The sequence below is a fragment of the Garra rufa genome, chromosome 4, assembly GCF_049309525.1.
Source record: "Garra rufa chromosome 4, GarRuf1.0, whole genome shotgun sequence".
Lineage (NCBI taxonomy): Eukaryota > Metazoa > Chordata > Actinopteri > Cypriniformes > Cyprinidae > Garra > Garra rufa.
The window spans coordinates 5933967-5954071 of NC_133364.1; the positions used below are offsets into that span (position 1 = coordinate 5933967).

At 33.0% G+C, this 20105-nt stretch overlaps 1 protein-coding gene across 1 annotated transcript in view; it reads left to right on the forward strand.

Annotated features, from left to right (window-relative positions):
• Nucleotides 1–1608: 1608 nt before the first annotated feature.
• The window catches only part of LOC141333452 (nicotinamide phosphoribosyltransferase-like), a 32721-nt gene continuing 14224 nt past the window's right edge, over nucleotides 1609–20105 (forward strand). The window contains exons 1-4 of the mRNA XM_073838468.1: nucleotides 1609–1738; nucleotides 9859–10015; nucleotides 14665–14768; nucleotides 14858–14986. Coding sequence (XP_073694569.1) covers nucleotides 1679–1738; nucleotides 9859–10015; nucleotides 14665–14768; nucleotides 14858–14986 — 450 coding nt within the window. The 5' untranslated portion in view covers nucleotides 1609–1678. The remainder of the gene's footprint in view (nucleotides 1739–9858; nucleotides 10016–14664; nucleotides 14769–14857; nucleotides 14987–20105) is intronic.

Below are 20105 nucleotides of genomic sequence, written 5' to 3' on the forward strand. Positions count from 1 at the left end.
TTATAAGGTCAGTCAATATATAAAATCAAGATAATGAGAAAATCACCTTTAAAGTTGTCCAAATTAGGTTCTTAGCAATGCATATTACTAATCAAAAATTAAGTTTTGATATATTTACATTAGGAAATGTACAAAATATCTTCATGGAACACGATCTTTATCTAATATAAAGATTTTTGGCATAAAAGAAAAAAATATTTCTTAATTTTGACCAATACAGTGCATTTTTGGCTATTACTGCCAATATATACGTGCTACTTAAGACTGGTTTTGTGGTCCAGGGTCATATATATATTTGATAAACCTTGATATGAACTAAATTTCATGTTAATCATGTAAGGAAGCGCACACTACACGCACACATTGAGCTTTGTGGATGCATTTATAGCTTTATAGATATATAGTTGTAAACCTTATTGCTTTATAGATAAGCCAAACCTATCTCACTGAAACTACAGTCACTAAAACACAACTTAAAATTAAATGACATAGGATCAGCAAGCTACTCCAGAGCTATTTTTATTTATAAAGGTAATATTTGCAGTATATTAAATCAATTCGTTTTTCCATTTACAATTTTTTTTGTAAAACTATGAATGTAATTTTCTACTACATCCCTAAAAGAAATTCTGAAATAGAAAGAAGAAGAATAATTTCAAAACATATGTCAAATAAATGTCTTTTCAGAATATCGTTATTATTTATTGCAGGATAAATACAATTAAGAATTTTATATGCCACCCTTGTGGATGAAATGCAAAATAAAGGGGTTTAAAAATAAATAAATGAAATAAATGTCCATTGATAATTATTTAATAGGACAGTAATATTTTTAATACTTTTTAAAAAGTCTCTTCTGCTCACCAAGCCTGCATTTATTTGATCTAAAGTACAGCAAAAGCAGTACTATTGCGAAATATTTTTATTATTTATAACATCTGCTTTCTATTTGAATATATTTTAAAATGTAATTTATTTCTGTGGTCAAAGCTGAATTTTCAGCATCATTTCTCCAGTCTTCAGTGTCACATGATCCATCAGAAATAATTATAATATGCTGATTTGCAGTTCCAGAAATATTCATTATTAGTGTTACTGTTGGAAGAAATTATAGAAATTAATACTTTAATTTATAAGGGCTGCTTTAAATTAATCAAAAGTGACAATAAAGACATTCATAATGTTACAAATAAAGATCTTTCTATTCATCAAAGAAGCTGTTTTCAACATAATAATAATAATAAAAAGATTTTTGGGCAGCAAATCAGAATATTAAACGGATTTCTGAAGAAAAAATATATAAAATTACATTTTAAAATATATTCAAATTTGGTTTTTGCTGTACTTTGGATCAAATAAATGATAAATGAAATTCTTCCAAAAAAATAATAAAAGTCTTACCGTCCAAAAATGTTTGACTGGTAGTGTATATTTTTTTTTAAAAAATGCTTAAGGAATTTCTAATTTTAAAAAATTACTTTCTGTTTCATCCATTCACTTTCCCGTAAGCCAAGTCACCTGATTCTCTGATTGGCCAGTCCACCCCATTCGGTCCCGCCCACTTCGATTCCGTCATCCACCCTCCTCAGCGACGGGGGTTGGTTGAGAATCAACGCGGTTGAGAGGGAACAACAGAGCTGACAGGCAGCAGCGCGACTCCAGTCTCGTCAAGGGGAAGATGGAGCAGCACATAGGCACCGCGGACTTCAACTTCTTACTAGCTACTGACTCCTACAAGGTGAGTAGAGACCTACAACCTGGCCCGGGCCCGGTGTGCTGCCTTATACCGGTGAACCTGTGAGGCTGAGGAAAATGAGGGAATATGAAGGTGGTTTCATCCTTCAGGCCGTTACCGCTTGAGTCGGTGTCAGTCAGGTCGCTAGGCCGAGTGTGTGAGATGAAACGACAGGTACATCCTCATCTTTATTCCTACGAGGAGAATATTCGCCTTTATGTCGGTTATAACGGATTATGGACATGTGAGAGTGTGAATTACATCTAAAGGGCGAGAGGCGCGGATCCTGGGGGGGGATTTCTCTTCAAAAGCAAAACTGAAAGCACTTGCATTTCTCAGGAAATGAATGTACTGCACAATTGGATCGGATAAAGTTAATCAAGACTCATTGTTTGGCTTTTTTAAGCTATTTTATATATTAGTGAGATGATCTGACTGATAGCTGTGCAAGTAACCTACTGCTGGACCTAACCTATTAGTAATAGTGAATATTTCTGATATTTCTGACACGTTCTAATGCAAATTTATTCGAAAATACATTTCATTATTGTATTTACAATGCTCAAAATTCAACACATTTCATGTCACTGCGTGAGAACTAACCTACTACTAGACCTAACCGATTATTAATAGTCAGATATTTCTGATATGTTCTAATGTGAATTAATTCTAAGATATGCTACAAAGTTGCATTAAAAATGCTCAAGTTTTTAAGTTCAACACATTTTATGTCATCGTATGAGATATGAATTTGATAGCTGTGCAACTAACCTACTACTAGATCTAACCGATTAGTAATAGTGCATGAGGTTGTCCCAATTTCAGATATTTCTTATATGTTCTAATGTGAATTTGTTCTAAAATGTTACAAAATTGCATTTAAAATACTCAAGTAAATGCAAAAATTGCATTTTCAAATGCTTAAGTTTCGAAATTTAACACATTTAATGTCATTGTATGAGATATGAATTTGTTATCTGTGCAACTAACCTACTACTAGACCTAACCGAAAAGTAATAGTGCATGAGGTTGTCCCAATTTCAGATATTTCTGATATTTTCTAATGTGAATTCATTTTAAGAAAAAAAAACCGTACAAAAAGTGCATTTAAATGGCTCAAGTTTTAAAGTTCAACACATTTAATGTCATTGTAAAACAATGTTATATCAAATAGTACATACGTGTAACACATTTAAATTAAATCAGTTTACACATTAACTTTGAAAACCCTAAAATGCTAAAACTGAAATGGAAACTGTTAAAAATTGTTAAATATTAAACTTCATTGAGTGAGACTAAAAAACTAAATTGAAATTTAAAAGCTTATCATTTTATAGTGCAGCTGTCTAAAGAAAATATACAAACGTAAAACAGACATGCGGCAAAACGATTAGTCATGATTAATCAATTCAAAATAAAAGTTTATGCATACTGTATGTGTGAACTGTGTATATTTGTTATGTGTATATATAAATACACATACATGTATATGTCAAGGAAAAATACATTATATTTATATGTAAAATATTTTTATTTATATATAATGTAAATTATATACAAGTGTTTGCATACAAATGCATACAATACATACAAATATGTTTTACAATATATACACATATGTGAGTGTATTTATATATACACAATAACTAAACACAGTACACAAACATATGTGAGCGTGGACCACAAGGGTCATAAGGGTCAATTTTGTTGAAATTTATATTTATGCATTATTTGAAAGCTGATAAATAAGGTATGGTTTATTAGGATCGGACAGTATTTGGCTCAGATACAACTGGTTGAAAATCTGGAATCTGATGGTGCAAAAAAAATCTAAATACTGAGAAAGTCACCTTTAAAGTTGTCCAAATAAAGTTCTTAGCAATGCATATTGCTAATCAAAAATTAAGTTTCATTATATTTACAGTAGGAAATTTACAAAATATCTTTTGGAACATGACCATTACTTAATATCCTAATGATTTTTGGCATAACAGAAAAATCGATAATTTTGAGCCTAACTTTGTGGTCCAGGGTCACCTAAAGTATGCATTTTGCAACTAAAATGAATAGCGGGTTGTATTCACACAAAATACACAGCACATTAGTGTGAAGCAACCAAAGTGTTTATCTTTCGGTTTAAGAAATGCTTAAAAACAAGTGTCACAACCTTTGTATCTTCATTGATCTTAACAAATCAGTTGTACTCAGGTTTTACTCTGGCATCCTCAAGTTGCTGCTCAGGTCTTCGACTTTTCACCTCGACTCTCTGTCCTTGGATGCCGAGTCGTGTCATTGCTGTTGTGTCTGTATTGTTGTGGATATGGTCTCATCTATGTTTAATCAGTGTTTTCTTTTGTTAGTGCTGCTGCTAGAGGACGGGAGTAGATGCCTTTGTCTTTTATCCTCCCACCACGGATGTAATAGGATTCTCGTGTTTTGCATTGAGGCTGATGACATGTCCATTTAGCCTTTTTAAGGGTCGCCTTATTACTTAAAGATCCTGCAGAGGTCATTGGTGGGTCAGAGGTCACATGTGGAAAATAGCTGCTTGTTCCTTACTTATTCAGTCAACAGTGTCTGTGTTTTGGTGATAGTTTGTTCATTTTCCTACTCTTTTGTTTTTTGAGTCAGTCTGTGAGCTCAGCTTGTGACCTTGTGATGCTGCTCTTGACGTTTAGCATTTAGTGTTTACTCTCCATTCAAGGTTTGACAGAAACAGGGTGAAACTGTAGAAGCAAGTGGCATTTAGAACGAGAGGCAATGAGAAGGAAGTAAAGATGACACCAGGAATGAGAAAGGGGTTGGGTTAGGATTTTATGGTCGGATGCATATGGAGTAATAGAGAGCATGAGATTGTTCAGCAATCATATATAGTTCTCTAGAAACCTGAAGAATGAGTGTTCAAAGTTCAGGATCAACCATTCACTCCTATTAGGGACGCTCATTTCGGTTAATTTTCCTGACCGACAACCGCTGCTCGTTATCCGAACATTAACCGTTAACTGATACAATTAGAATAATAAATTAGTTTAAAATAAAAATAGAATGCACGAGTATCTGTGATGATACATTAAAAATACAAACAAATGTTTTATTTTAACGTGCAAACAGTAGCATACAGAGCAACAAAAACAACTGTATTGACATATACTTAAATTATCACGCATCAGCAGCGCTTCTGAGAACAGAGAAAATCTGAATGAAAAAAAAAGAATAATATAAATAGGCCTACACTAAATATGTATAAATTAAATAACTACCTAATAAAGATGACAAAACTAAAACACACTGAATCCTTTTATGCGCTTTGAAGAACTGTACCGGTCTTATTCTTCTCGTCGGACATAAAAATATATAGCAGGCCAGCCAATACCTCAGTGTGCCTAGTTTTTAACATGTCCACATGCTGTACGGATAGGCAGGACCGCTGCCTGTTAACTCTTAGATCCACGAAAAAAACACCATCACAAAAACCCTTTCAATTTGCGGTTTGGGACTTCCATCCACTGTCATATGCGTGAGGAGAAGCGCGTGTTTTACAGCGTTCAGCAATAGCCAATCACAGACATGTATGTTGATTTGATTATCACTGTGGCCAATCAGAGGAGGCTATGTTACAATCCACTCACCAACCAAAGTGCCGGTTTCAGTTTTGCTGACTTCTACACTTTCGCGAACTCTCTTATTAAAACAAAGAAAGTGTTGGCATTATATAAATAAGAGATTAATTGTGCAGTGTAAAGGTTATTTTATTACTTTTTAATAAGTTTATGAGATTGCGATGAACTACTCTAGGATGAGTGATAGCTTTCCAGTGATTGTAACGGGAGCGCCTGTTGCGCACTTTCTAGACTATAATTCATTCAGAATTTGAATACATTGACTCACGGATTCACTCTCTAATAACCCAATATCGCCACTTGCCATTGAGTTGCATATACTACATCTGTTTACTAAGTAAAGGTGAAGCAAAATATGTCTGTACAGCCACACTGCGCGTGAGTAAACGGATAACTGTTAAATCTAAATATTGAGAAAATCACCTTTAAATTTGTGCAAATGAAGTTCTTAGCAATGCATATTACTAATCAGAAATTAAGTTTTAATATATTTATGGTAGGAAATGTACAAATTGTCTTCATGGAACATGATCTTTACTTAATATCCCAATGATTTTTGGCATAAAAGAAAAATCTATCATTTTAACCCATATAATGTATTTTTGGCTATTGCTACAAATATACCAGTGCCACTTACGACTGGTTTACAGATTGTAATGTGATTCATCTCAGAGCCTGATGGATCTTGGCTATACTGGGGAATTGTTGGAAATCCCTATAGAGAAGACAAATCAGTAAAGTCGTTGACTGCATGTGCACGCTCTATTGCATGTGTAATGTTGATTGTCCAATCGATACGCACATTAGCTTTGGCATCGTAAAGGGCATTAGCTGGCTTTGTGTTAACAATTCCATCTGGTGTTGGATCCTTCCCCTTTTATCTTCATGCTTGTGTTGTCCAGGTGATTTCAGGCCTTTATTGACTAGGAACAACAGTTCAGGTCAAAGCATCTACTATCTGGATTGTTCAGTTTTATAACCTGTTTACAGTGTTTCACTTTCATTTCAGTGTGCCACACCTTTAAATAGCTTCTTATACAACCTCTGTGGCCATTTTCCTTGATCTGTGGCACTGCCGTGTCCTCCATGCACACAGCCAGTTGTTGTGCATGCAGCTGTTCACGTGAACAGGCTATTCCTCGGCCGCTGCTCCACAAGGACTTCTGCTCTCTGAGAGAGCTGAAGGGGGAAAAGCAGCCTGAAATTTGCTCTCGGAGCGCAGGGAGCGACCACTGTAGCTGTCAGGCATAACCATGAGGGTGTAACCTTTCCCAGGCCGTCCCGTACGCAAGAGAGCAGCCAAAAAGTGGCAGGGAAAGGTCAGCATGCACAAAATATCATAAGGGGGCTTAGTAGGTTGTCTGTTTGATAGCTAGTGTAACTGTAGTCACGTTGCCTGCATAGGGGGTATTTATATCACAGCTCTTTGAAGAGCAAGAGGGCAAACGTGATTTTTATTTGTACTCTTTTTTTTTTTTTTTTTTTTGAAGAAAATGTTGCTTGTGCAACACACCGCCACGATTCTTAAATCTTGTTCATTGTTGCAAACAGACTTTAAAAAAAACAAGTAGCTAAATTAGGAAAAGCTAAAGAAAACAACATGCTTATGCACAGTGTCATTTAATTGCACTACACATTCACAAGTTCACCATTGTGGAAATTAGTTTTGTCACGATACCAGAATTTGAACTCCGATACAATACTTGACTAAAATATATTGATACTACTACTGAACCGATACTACAACAAAAACATAGAATTACAGGTAAAGAAAATGAATAATAGATCATCCAAAAGGAGGATATGGTTATTTTATATATATATATATAAAAAAGCATGTCATCCCACTTGAAAAAAAGAATACAATAAATCAAGAAATGGTGAGCAACTAGAGATCTTTGCGACTTTGATAAGAGCTAAAAGGATCAAGCCAAATCTTATTTCATGATATAGTCATTTTATTTCTCAATAACAATTTATATCATGATATAGTAAATTTTTGCTAATTTATATTTGTTATTAATAATAAGAACATAGATGCAAGTAACAAACTAAAGGGCAAATACAATAAAACAAAGACACAAATGAAGTAAATGGGGCACTATGAAATTTGTTTTATTCCCAAATTCAGTTTGAATTTTTCCAAATTTATTAATATTTTTCTGGATTCAGTTTTTTCCATTTTGCGTATTTTCTAGGCTGTATTTTAGTCGTCACATTAATTAATATTAATCAAAAAAGCATGCTTAATTAATTGAAATCATAAAATCAATCAATACATTTCTTAAAAGTTTAACAAAAATGATATTTTAAGGCCCTATAAAATACGTTTCTCAAATTCTGTTTTCTATTTATTTTCTGCATTCCTTGTTAATAGTTTCATCATGGTTTAATAATCAAAAGCATGTCTAATTAATTTATAAAGTTTAATTAGATTTTCTAAAAAAAATTTTTTAATCTTTTTATAATAATAATAATAATTTAATAATAATAATGTTTTTATTAATGGTAGTAGTACTATCATTACATTTAAGTAATAATTATACCAAGTTAAACCATACTTTTATTTTGACTGGTTGCTGCCTATACATTTCTGTTTGTATATAATAGCATGGGTATATTTGTAGCAATAGCCAAAAATACATTGCATGGGTCAAAATGATCGATTTTTCTTTTATGCACAAAAATAATCAGGATATTAATTAAGGATCATGTTCCATGAACATATTTTGTAAATTTCCTACCATGATTATATCAAAGCTTAATTTTTGATTAGTAATATGCATTGCTAAGAACTTAATTTGAACAAATTTAAAGGAAATTTTCACAATATTTTATTTTATTTTATTTATTTATTTATTTTGCACCCTCAGATTTTCAATTAGTTAAATCTAGGCCAAATAGTGTCCTATCCTAACAAACCATATCTCAATGGAAAGCTTATAACACTAAATTAACTGGGTTAAGAAATTGTATTTTAACAAAAAAAAAAAAAAAAAAAAACTATCAAATTTCACATTTAATTATGGTGCAATAAAAATGTATGAATTGAGAGATAAAACCTTGAGATAATAATATACTAACCAGCCAAAATGCGCTTTAAAACTATAATTTTAAAGGCACCACTGCTAAAAAATAATAATAATAATAATAATAATAATAAAGTAACTAATAAATTAGTTCGTTATTGAACAACCAATGGTTGTATAAACAATGTTCACTCAAAAATTGCAAGTAAATTTTACAAATAAATGGCTAGTAACACATTTGTGACCTGTCTTAAGTAGCATGGGGTATATTTGTAGCAATAGCCAAAAATACATTGCATGGGTCAAAATTATCGATTTTTCTTTTATGCACAAAAATCATTAGGATATTAATAAGGATCATGTTCCATGAAGACATTTTGTACATTTCCTACCATGAATATATCAAAACTTAATTTTTGGTTAGTAATATGCATTGCTAAGAACTTAATTTGAACAACTTTAAAGGAAATTTTCACAACATTTAGATTTTTTTGCACCCTCAGATTCCAGATTCAAATAGTTGTATCTCAGCCAAACATTGTCCTATCATAAGAAAACTTTATAAGCATGTTTATTCAGCTTTCAGATGATGTATAAATCTTAATTTCACTGGTTTTGTGATCAACATTTGAGGTGCTTGATTTTGCAGAACGAGCTGAATAAATAAGCTTTCTATTGATGTATGGTTTGTTAGGATAGGACGATATTTGGCCGAGATACAACTATTTGGAAATCTGGAATCTGAGGGTGCAAAAAAAAAAATCAAAATACTGAGAAAATCACCTTTAAAGTTCTCCAAATTAAGTTCTTAACAATGCATATTACTAATAAAAAAATAAATTTTGATATGTTTACAGTAGGAATTTTACAAAAAATCTTCATGGAACATGATCTTTACTTAATTTCCTAATGATTTATGACATAAAAGAAAAATCAATAATTTTGACCCATACAATGTATTTTTGGCTATTGCTACAAATATACCCCAGCGACTTAAGACTGGTTTTGTGGTCCAGGGTCACATATATTAAGAGATTACTTTATTTTAATTAGATCTCTTCAGTTTTGTTTCTTCTAAAATCAAAATTGTAGTTTTTATTAATTTTTTTTTAACAATTTCTTTGCACAGTTGTTTTCAATTCACCTATATTTGCCTGTTTCCTTTTTTTTTTTTTTTTTTTTTTACCTATGGTATCGATTTGGTATCGATACCAAGGTATTAGATCCTAGTATCGTACCGAAGTCAAAATTGTGGTATCGAGCCATCCCTACTTGCTGGTGGTCTTTAATTGCTGGCAAGCCAGCTAGAATCAAACCCGACAGCTGTCTGAATTACAGGAAACTCTGTGGACACGGACGCACCCAAGCTTGTTGACATCCATCACTATTTTTGCAACGTTAGCACAGCCGTGCCAGAGTATGAATCTCTCAGTTAATGAATCATGAATAATATGTTGTTTTTTCTTTCTTGCAGGTCACGCATTACAAACAGTACCCACCCAATACCAGCAAGGTGTACTCTTACTTTGAGTGCCGCGAGAAGAAGACAGACCCCACCAAGCTCAGAAAAGTCAAATACGACAAAACGGTCTTCTATGGGCTTCAGTACATTCTCAACAGATATTTAAAAGGTACGTTGGACGCGGCTGTCAGCACTGATTTAGATTGCAAATGGAAAACGCAGCCTCGCTGGTAATTTTGGGTTGTGTTCACGCTCAAGAATGCAGACTGCCCTCCAAACTTAGTCATACAGTCGGTTCGTCCTTAAGCAGCCTGAAAAATAATAACATTGTTTGTTCCAAACGGGGAAAAAAATGACTTTCTCGTGATGGAGCCAGTGGTAAACGACCAAACTTGATGGTTGAGTTATAGGCTAGGTTTAAGACACGTGACTAGCACGTCTGGTTTGAGGTTGTTGTTCTTGCATGTTGCTCAAATGTGCCACATTTATAAAGGAATTTCATCTATTTTTACGTTGAAAAGGATTTCATGGTGCGCCGGGGCGAAGGCTTTAGAAATTGTGTGATAGGATGAAACGAGACGATTGAACATCTGCTCTTTCACCCACAAAAGACAGCTGCCCGACGTAGCCCTGGCCACAAATTCAGTATGGATTCTGCATTTTGGACTATTATTACTATTATTACTTCTATTTCTGTTTTTTATATTTGTTTATTTTATTTTTCCCCTAAATCTCAAACCCTCAGAATTTGTTTTGCAGATCATTGCAGCCTTTTTGTAAACTTGATTTTGTTAAGGGCATTTTAGATTGAAGAAGTGATTTCCAGAATTAAATTACAGACATTTTGATTAATTTGATACCAGTGTAATTTTAGTATTAGGGCTATCAAATGACTAATCGCAATTAATCGCTTCCAAAATAAAAGTTTACTATATACTATATGAGTTTTTACTGTGAATATTTATTACAGTGTGTATATATAAATACTCACACATACATGTTAATAAATAGAATAATCATATTTATATATAATCTAAATTATATACAAGTATTAATATATATTTTTCAAAATATATACATGTATGTGTGTGTCTATGTAATATATAATCACAATTAATCTTTATTATTGAGATTTTGTGAGTTTTTTTATGACTTTTATAGTTCTTATTGATATTTTGAATAAATTTTATGTTTTAAATTTTTATTATAGTTTTGGTATTAAAGTAAAGGTTTAAGTATATCTAAATTTTTAGTGGGTTTTATTTATTTTATGCATTTTTTTTAGTTTTCGTTTATTTTATTTTAGTTTTAATTTGAGTTATTTTAGTACATCAAGTTACTGAATCAAAACTGAATTTCTTGTTATTAAAATTGCAAAGTGTTGCTTTGGCAACTAGATAAAAAAGTATTTTGTATTTTATTTTATTTCAGATCATTAAACGTTTTAGGTTCAAGAAAGGATTTCTATTTGGATTTTGAATAATTTTATATCAGTGTAATTTTTTACTATTTTAGTATTAAGGTGTTTTTATAATTATTATTAATATTTTGAATACATGTTTATTTTTATATTTTATGTTTTAAATTATTATAATTTTGGTAAAAGTTTTAGTAAATTTATTTTTAGTAGGTTTTATTTATTTTATGCATTTGCAGTTATTTTGGTTTTAATTTTAGTTAGTTTAGTACATCAAGTTATTAATCAAAACGAAATTTCTCATTATTAAAAAGCTAAAATGCGTCTTTGACAACTGGCAAATTTTTTTTGTGGTATTTTATTTTATTTCAACTAATGTTTATTTTGCTTCAATAATAAGTATCGAAAATGTATTTTTAATGGTTTTACTTTTCAGTTTTAGTCAGCTATAATAACCCTAATTGTACATAAAAATGTAAAAAAAGAAGTAAAAAAAAAAGAAGTAAAAGTTATGCACATGGAAGTTATGCACATGGAAGAAAAGCAAGAAAGAAATATATTTTTAAATATTTATTTTTTCTTGCTTTTTATTCATTTTTAGATTTCTTATTGTTATGATTATTTTACTTTAATTTGTTTTAATTCTTTGTATTATAGTGTTTTGCCTGTTAATAAGTGAAAATAATGAAAAAAAGAGGTATGATGCATAAAGGTTTTTAGAATAAACATAAATTGGACAACTGATTAATAAAAACATGCACATATACGCTTGAGTATAAATACACAACTCTTCTTGTAGCTTCTTGTGACTTTCTTGTAGCTCTTTGCATTTCTTAATATAAAGGCAAATTTTCATTCAGTGACTAGTAAGAAATAAATATACCAATATTAATGAAAAACTGCCACATAAAGACAAAACCTTAAACTTTAACCTTCCAAGCACCACGTAGGTAGTGTAAATTTAGTTCCCATTTGAAAGTCAGAATCTGCTAAATGAATACATTAAGATGTAATAAAGCACAAGTAGAGCTACAGTATTATTTTTGAGGATACTGTGCCTTTAAGACCGTTTGTAGCATCTTGATGGGACAAAGCTGCACTGTGAGCATGGAAGAGTCCCTTAATGCAGTAAAGCAAGGACGTAGGAAAATGTGTATTTTTATTCCTGTATTGTTCAGCTACTTCCTTAAGGTGTGCATTACTCTCCTCTCAAAGTTGTCCCGTCTTAATAATTTTATTAATGCATTTTGTAGTATTTGTTTAGAATAAATATCAAATAAATACATTGCTCATTAAAATGGCAAAATGTTGCATTTACAAATAGCAATTTATGTATTTTATTAATATATATTTTTTTTAACTATTTTATTTTATTTTTAGAATTATTGTTATGATTATTGTACTTTAATACTTTTCTGCTTTAACTGTGCATTATTGTATTGTTGTGTTTTGTCTGTTAATAAGTGGAAATAATAAAAAAACAATAAACAGAACAACTGATATGCAATAATAAAAACATACACAAGTCAGGAAAAACTCATAAAACTCATAAAAACAAGTTCAAGTTTTCTCAGTCTTAGACGCAGTTGATACTCTTCTGAATATAAAGGCAGATCTTCATTCAGTGAGATGCATGGCTAGTAAGAATTAGAAAGTATTATTTTTGAGGATACTGTGTAGGGGTGGGAATCTTTAGGCACTTCACGATCCGATCCGATTCCGATTCTGGGAGTCACGATCCGATTCCAAAACGATTCTTGATCTACATTTTTTCCCCAATTAATTCTTCTGCTGTGCAAATACAACTTTACAATTTTAAAAACATGTAAAATTGCAGTTTCTATGCTTTTTGTTTATAGTTGGAATCTCTGTAAAAGTAGGTGTGTCAATTTTCACTGGTTTCAAGATTCAATTTAATTTAATTACTGTTTTCATTAACAACTAAATATCACTATGGTCACATTCTCAGTTTTCAATAGTACTGCACATGGCTACATTTTCATATTTGTTTTATATCAAATTTAATTTGGGCCAACTTTACTTTATTTTTTAAATTATGTAAGCAAGGTACTTTTAAAACAATTACTTATTTAAAATAAGTTTTCTTCAGGTATCCGAAAGTTTACAGACAATAATTTTTCTTTTTTCCTCAGCATTACTGCCATTTTATTATTACTGATGAGGTCATAGAAAGGGAACTTTAACAGGCTGCATTCAAACTAATGCACAGCAGTGGCGAGAGGTGACACTTTTATTTACCAGGTATGCTGAGTGCTAAAACCACCAGTAATACCAAAAATAATAATATCTTTACATTATTTAGACACCAATAAAATCAGAGACGAAATCATATTTTAATATTTCCTCTTTTTCCTGTTTATTATTATTTTTAAAAAATATATATCCATTTTATATAGGCTATTTTTTTCTGTGGACTTTAAACTTTTGAATTGTTGAGAAATTATGAAAATATACATATTATATATAATATACAAAAATACAATACATTTTTGGCAATCAGGATCTGGCAGCAACAGCGCGTTTTTCCGCTTGGGCGAGCGCTTCGCGGACAGCTTACCCCACGAATGTAATCACGCGCACGCCAGCAAAACAGAATGCGCATTCATTCTGAGGAGTCAAGGAAGATGCGGAGAATCTGCTTGCCCAGAAGATTCAAATAAGGGATTCATTTATAAGCATGTTTATATTATTTAACACGTGAACGCATTCTCTCTGACAGCCTGGATATGCAGGGCATTAGCAGCTTACTGTATATGGACGGAACGCCACTGATGCACAGATCTATTTCAATATATCAGATGTTTTGTCCTGCTCTGAAAACATAACTGACTGTATGTACAGTTTCGTTTGAAACTATTCCAAAATGCAAGTGCATTTAACCGCGTCCGCAATCGAGCTTTAGGACGAACAAACACAAAGCGCACGTGAGTCTGTCAGTGCAACAGTTTCTTGCGTTCCAGACGGCAGAAATGAACGCATATCTAAAGTAAAACACGGCGGATGGAAGCACACTGTCAAGCAATGCGCACGTGTCTCACAGTGCAGATTCTGTGCGCTGTAGCCAGCCGCGTCTCTAGCGCGCACACGTGCCATATGCAGAAAGAAAAAAAGAAGCTCAGAATCGATTCTGAAATATTAGGAATCGATTCAGAATCGTTGAAGAGAGAATCGCGATGCATCGATGCATCGATTTTTTCTCCCACCCCTAATACTGTGCCTTTAAGACAGTTAGTAGCTTCTTGATGGGACAAAGATGCACTGTGAGCATACAAGAGTCCCATAATGCAATAAAGCAAGAAAAATGTGTCTTTTTATTCCTGTTTTGTTTATCCACTTCCTTGAGGTGTACATTACTCTCGTCTCTTTTTTTGTGCTTACAGGACAGGTCGCCACACGAGAGAAGATCCAGGAAGCAAAAGAGGTGTACCGGGAACACTTTCAGGATGATGTGTTCAACGAAAAAGGATGGAATTACATTTTGGAGGTACGGAAACTCCCCTCATTTCTGTCTGCACTGACTGTTTTGTCCCATCAGGGATGTTCAGTCACGTCTCTTATGTCACATCACTGCAGAAATACAACGGTCACCTGCCCATCGAGATCAAGGCTGTGCCGGAGGGAAGCGTCATCCCGCGTGGAAATGTGCTGTTCACCGTCGAAAGCACAGATCCGGAGTGCTACTGGCTCACTAACTGGGTAGAGGTGAGGCATGGCCCTAAGCTAAAACCTACAGTATATTTACATCATTTATCACTTATCTAAAACAACTTACTTTACATTCTGTTTTACATGCAATTTAATTGCCAAAGAAGCACGTGCAGTGCTTTGCAAAAGTATTCATACCCCTTCATTTTGTTGCTGCCTTATGTTAAATTGCTTTAAAAAAAATTCCACATCAATCTACATCTCATACACCATAATGCATTTTGCAAATTTATTAAAAATAAACTGAAAAGATCCCATTGCATACGTATTCATACCTACTTATGTATTTCTGGGACAGAGCTCAGGAGCATTCATATTGCTTCTAGATGTTATTACACCTCGAGTCGCGTTAAACTGTGGCAAATTCATTTGAATGAGTCTGATTTAGAAAGGCACACACCTCTCAGAATAGGTCTATGCATATCAGAGCAAAAACCAAGTCCTGAGGTCAAGATAACTGCCTGTAGAGCTCAGTGACAGACTTGCGTTAAGGCAGTGATCTAGGGAAGAGTTCAGAAAAAATTTTGCTGCATTGAAGGTTCACAGAAGCATGTAGCCTCCATTATCCGTAATGGAAGACGATTGGAACAACTAGGACTCTAGAAAATGTCTGCCAGCCCCCATCCAATCTGACAGAGCTTGAGAGGTGAAAAGGTGAGGCAAAGAATGGCAGATAATTGCCAAATGCAGATGTGCAAAGCTTGTCACATCAGACCCAAAAAGACTTGAGGCTGTAAAGGTGCTTCAACTAGGTACTGAGTTAAGGGTATGAATACTTATGCAATGTACTTATTTCAGTGTTTTATTTTTAATACATTTGTTAAAATTTGCAAATCTGGTTTTTGCTTTGTCATTATTATGGTGTATGGAGTATAAATTGATGTGGGGAAAAACTAGGGCTGGGCGATTAATCGAAAAGTAATCGAAATCGACATTCAGAACCTATAATCAATCAAATTTTTCCAGGTCAATTATTTCAATTACTTTCCCTTTAAAAACACTACTGCGTGTGGAGTCAGGTGACCCCGCTCCGTTACGTTGCGTTATTCCGCCGACATGTCGATGGAGAGCTTAAACAGTATTTATACAGTAAAAAGTATTTACAGGATATACAAGAGTAATTTTATTTAGAAGAGATACTGCTTATTTTCTACTTTTAATATTTATTATCATTTTATAAATAATTAATTTTGTTTCCAAAAGTGCAAGTTATTTATTTTCACTAATTTAAGAAAAATTTGACTTTTCATTTTAAGCAATGTGTGCTTTAATTTCAGTTGTTCAACACTGATGTTCAATAAATAATCATAGATAGTTGATAGTGTGTGCACCCTTCATTCAAAAATCTCTCACTTGTAATATGTGAGCATATTTACTGTACAAAACTTGTCAGTGAACTATGAGGGCAAAAAAATAAATATTATTTAAATATAATTAAATATAATTTTATTAATGAATAAAATAATCGTTCATTAATCGTAATCGGGTTAAAATGTTCAATTAATCGAGATTTTGATTTTAGGCCAAATCGCCCAGCCCTAGGAAAAACTAATTTAAAGCAGTTTAACATAATGCTGCATCAAAACAAAATGTGAAAAATGTGCAAGGCACTGTATACACTTATAAACTCATCATCGTTGGCTAATTTACTGATTTGATTTGCACTGAACCAAATTATGATTCATGCAGATCCAAAGAGGAATAATTCATTTATAATACTCTAAATTCATTAGGCACTGTATATTAGCCGGAGAACACACAGATGTCATGAATCACTAGTGGAGTAAACACTAGGGGGGCCGTTTTGCCAGCACGATCCTCCTTTGGTCTATAATTCAGAGGAATTATATATAATTGGGCTTGCAGTTTACATCTCTCCAAACTTTCCGTATGACAGATCGGACTGTTTCTGTCAAACCTACTGTATAAGCGACATGTCATGCCACATGACTTTCTCATTAGGATTTAGTGTCAATGCTGCTGAGTCATGCTGACAGTCTGACATCCTGCCCCACCTTTACAGTCGTCATGATATACTACACCTGTCTCAGACACAACAATCGCTGGTTTTTCTTTCTCCCTCTGCACTTTAAAGTCATTTGTGTAGTCAAATCTGCTTTATTTGACGTTTGAGTGCCTTTACAGATGACTCAGATGGCTTTGAATGTATGGCAAACTTGTCATGCTTAGCTGGTAAATTTAGACTCTGTGTGTTCGTGTGTCCGTATGCCCTTGGCTCTCAGAACACACTGTCACCACATATCTATTCCCCAGTGATTGCAAACACATGTCGACTTCCTTTATGATGACCATGGGAAGGCACGGATGCTTACCAATAACTGAACAGTTTGGAGACGTCTCAGTCTCTACAAGGCGACGTTATACTGATAATTAAAATGCGTAGCTTCTGTTAAATCTTTATCCTTTGTGTTGTGACTCTGGTTTTGACTCCGATACAACATCTGTTTAAAATATACAGCTACTACCACTGAACCGATACTAAGACAAAAATATAGAACAACAGGAAAGGTTATTTAATAATAGCTGATCCAAATGGAAGTTATAGTTATTTTATCTGTTAAAAAAAGCATTTCCTCCCTCAACTATTGAGCCTACAAGTTATGTCTTAAAATCTACATTTTATTTCATGATATAGTAATTTTATTTCACAGTAATAATTTATATCATGATATAGTCATTTTTGTTATGTCCCACTTTACATTAGGTGGCCTTAATTACTATGTACTTACATTTAAATTAAAGGGATGGTTCGGAGTAGAATTGACTTCATTGCTATGAACTCCGAAGCCCATGTAAATACCCCATCCGAAGTTTTTTTTACCTTAGTCAAACATTTATGGAGATATTAGAGTTTTTCGAATTGCTTGTTACAGGAGTGAATGGTACATGTGATGTATCTCGTAAATTGCACCACTAAACGTGCAAGTAATCTTACCAAACTTGTACAGTAGTGTAAATAGGTTATGTACTCACAAAACGCTGCATCGGAACATTTATAAGTCCACCATGAGTGTTTTAAAAACACGTTTTAGCCGATCCCTACTAGTCTCAAAAACTATAAATGGCGACACGTCGACGTCACTTCCCTGGTTTGAAAAAAGCACGTAAAAGTCCTCCTACAAGTTGACATGCACACAGATGTAGTAGGAGGACTTTTACGTGCTTTTTTCAAACCAGGAAAAAGACATCGACTTGTAGTTTTTGAGACTAGTAGTTCTCGGCTAAAACGTGTTTTTAAAACACTCATGGTGGACTTACAAATGTTCTGTTGCAGCGTTTTGTGAGTACATAACCTATTTACACTACTGTACAAGTTTGGTAAGATTACTTGCACGTTTAGTGGTGCAATTTACGAGATACATCACATGTACCATTCACTCCTGTAACAAGCAATTCGAAAAACTCTAATATCTCCATAAATGTTTGACTAAGGTAAAAAAACTTCGGATGGGGTATTTACATGGGCTTCGGAGTTCATAGCAATGAAGTCAATTCTACTCCGAACCATCCCTTTAATCATTTGGTACAATGCACTTTTTGTGTGCATACATGTTTTTACATTGTACTTATATCTTTAAAAATATCTATATGTAATTACATATGTAATTATTTCTGTAATTACGTTTATAGTTACACTGTTGACCCATCCCTTACACCTTAACCCAACCTTAAACCTACCCATACCACCAAACCTGTCCCTAACCTTACCTGTATCCCACCTTAATAGAAGCAAAAGTGTTTTGCAATACAATATGACCACAATAAGTACATTGTACTTATTTTTAATAATGTAAGTACATAGTAGTTAAGGCCACCTAATATAAAGTGTGACCTTTTTCTGGATTCCGTTTGTTCCGTTTAGAATTTTTCTAGACTCTATTTTGATGGTTACATCAAGCATGTCGAATTAATTGAAATCATAAAACTTCCACAATTTAACAGCAGTTTCTTAAAAGTTTAACAAAAATTACATTTGAATGGCTGTATGAAATATGTTATTGTTTTCTCTCATTTGTTTTGATTTTTTGGGTTCCATTTAATAGTTTTATTAAATGACTAATTCATTTAGAAAGATTAGATTTATTTTTCAGAAATAGTTTCTTGTGTTTTTGGGTCAAAGGCAAAAAAGGTTTTAAGCGTAAAAACAATAAGTGGTAATACTGCTTTAAATTATTTTTTAAAAAAAAAAATATTAAAAAGTTTTCTGTTTAGTTTAATTGCATTTTTGTTTTTGCTTTTTTTTAAGCAAAAAATAAATATAATAAATTTTCCCCTAATTTACAAAAGACACCCACTAAAATGCCGTCATAATTTTGTCAGGCATATTTACAACAAAAATCAATTTATGACATAGTAAAGGACAAATTACTTTCCCAAAAACACTAATTAGTTGTAATTCTACATTTTTAAAAATTGGCACTATCCTAGCTTTTGTCCATTTGTCAGTAAGAATTTGTTACTCAATAAAATCCCGAAACATAACATGCTTCCTTTTTCTTTTATATATTTTAATGTGTATAAGTCATAATAAGCATGTGTTACACTGAATGGCAATGTAAAGTTATTTCAACCAAATTTTGACATTTTATTCTCCAAAAACGTATTTGAAACCTTAAAGTGCCCCTATTATGCCTTTTCAAATATGATATTTCATGTAGTGTGTCATGTAGCTGTATGTGAACATAAACTATCTGCAAAGTTGTGACGCCGACAGTGCACTATAAATAAAGTTTTTGTCTAACAAAAAAAAGAGTCGGCTCACATTCGCCTAAACGAGTCGTCAGCAATTCGAATCTTTTTTCTGTAACGGCCACACGTCACGAGCTACACATTTGCGTAATGTCCGCCCACGTTCAATTTCGCGAACAACTTGCCCGCCCACAAACAGTAGGCCTACCATTTTCATGTGGATTACATCATGTCAAGAAGACGCCTTGTGCTGTGACAGCCTGTGAGAAACTATCAAGAATGAGTGGTTAACATTAATTTTTTCAACACCTCAGCAGTCCAATGCCAATCTTGTGTTGTGTTTGCGTCATTTTACTGATGACTGCTTTTCCAATCTTGGGGAGTAACGTTACAACGCGAGATTCAC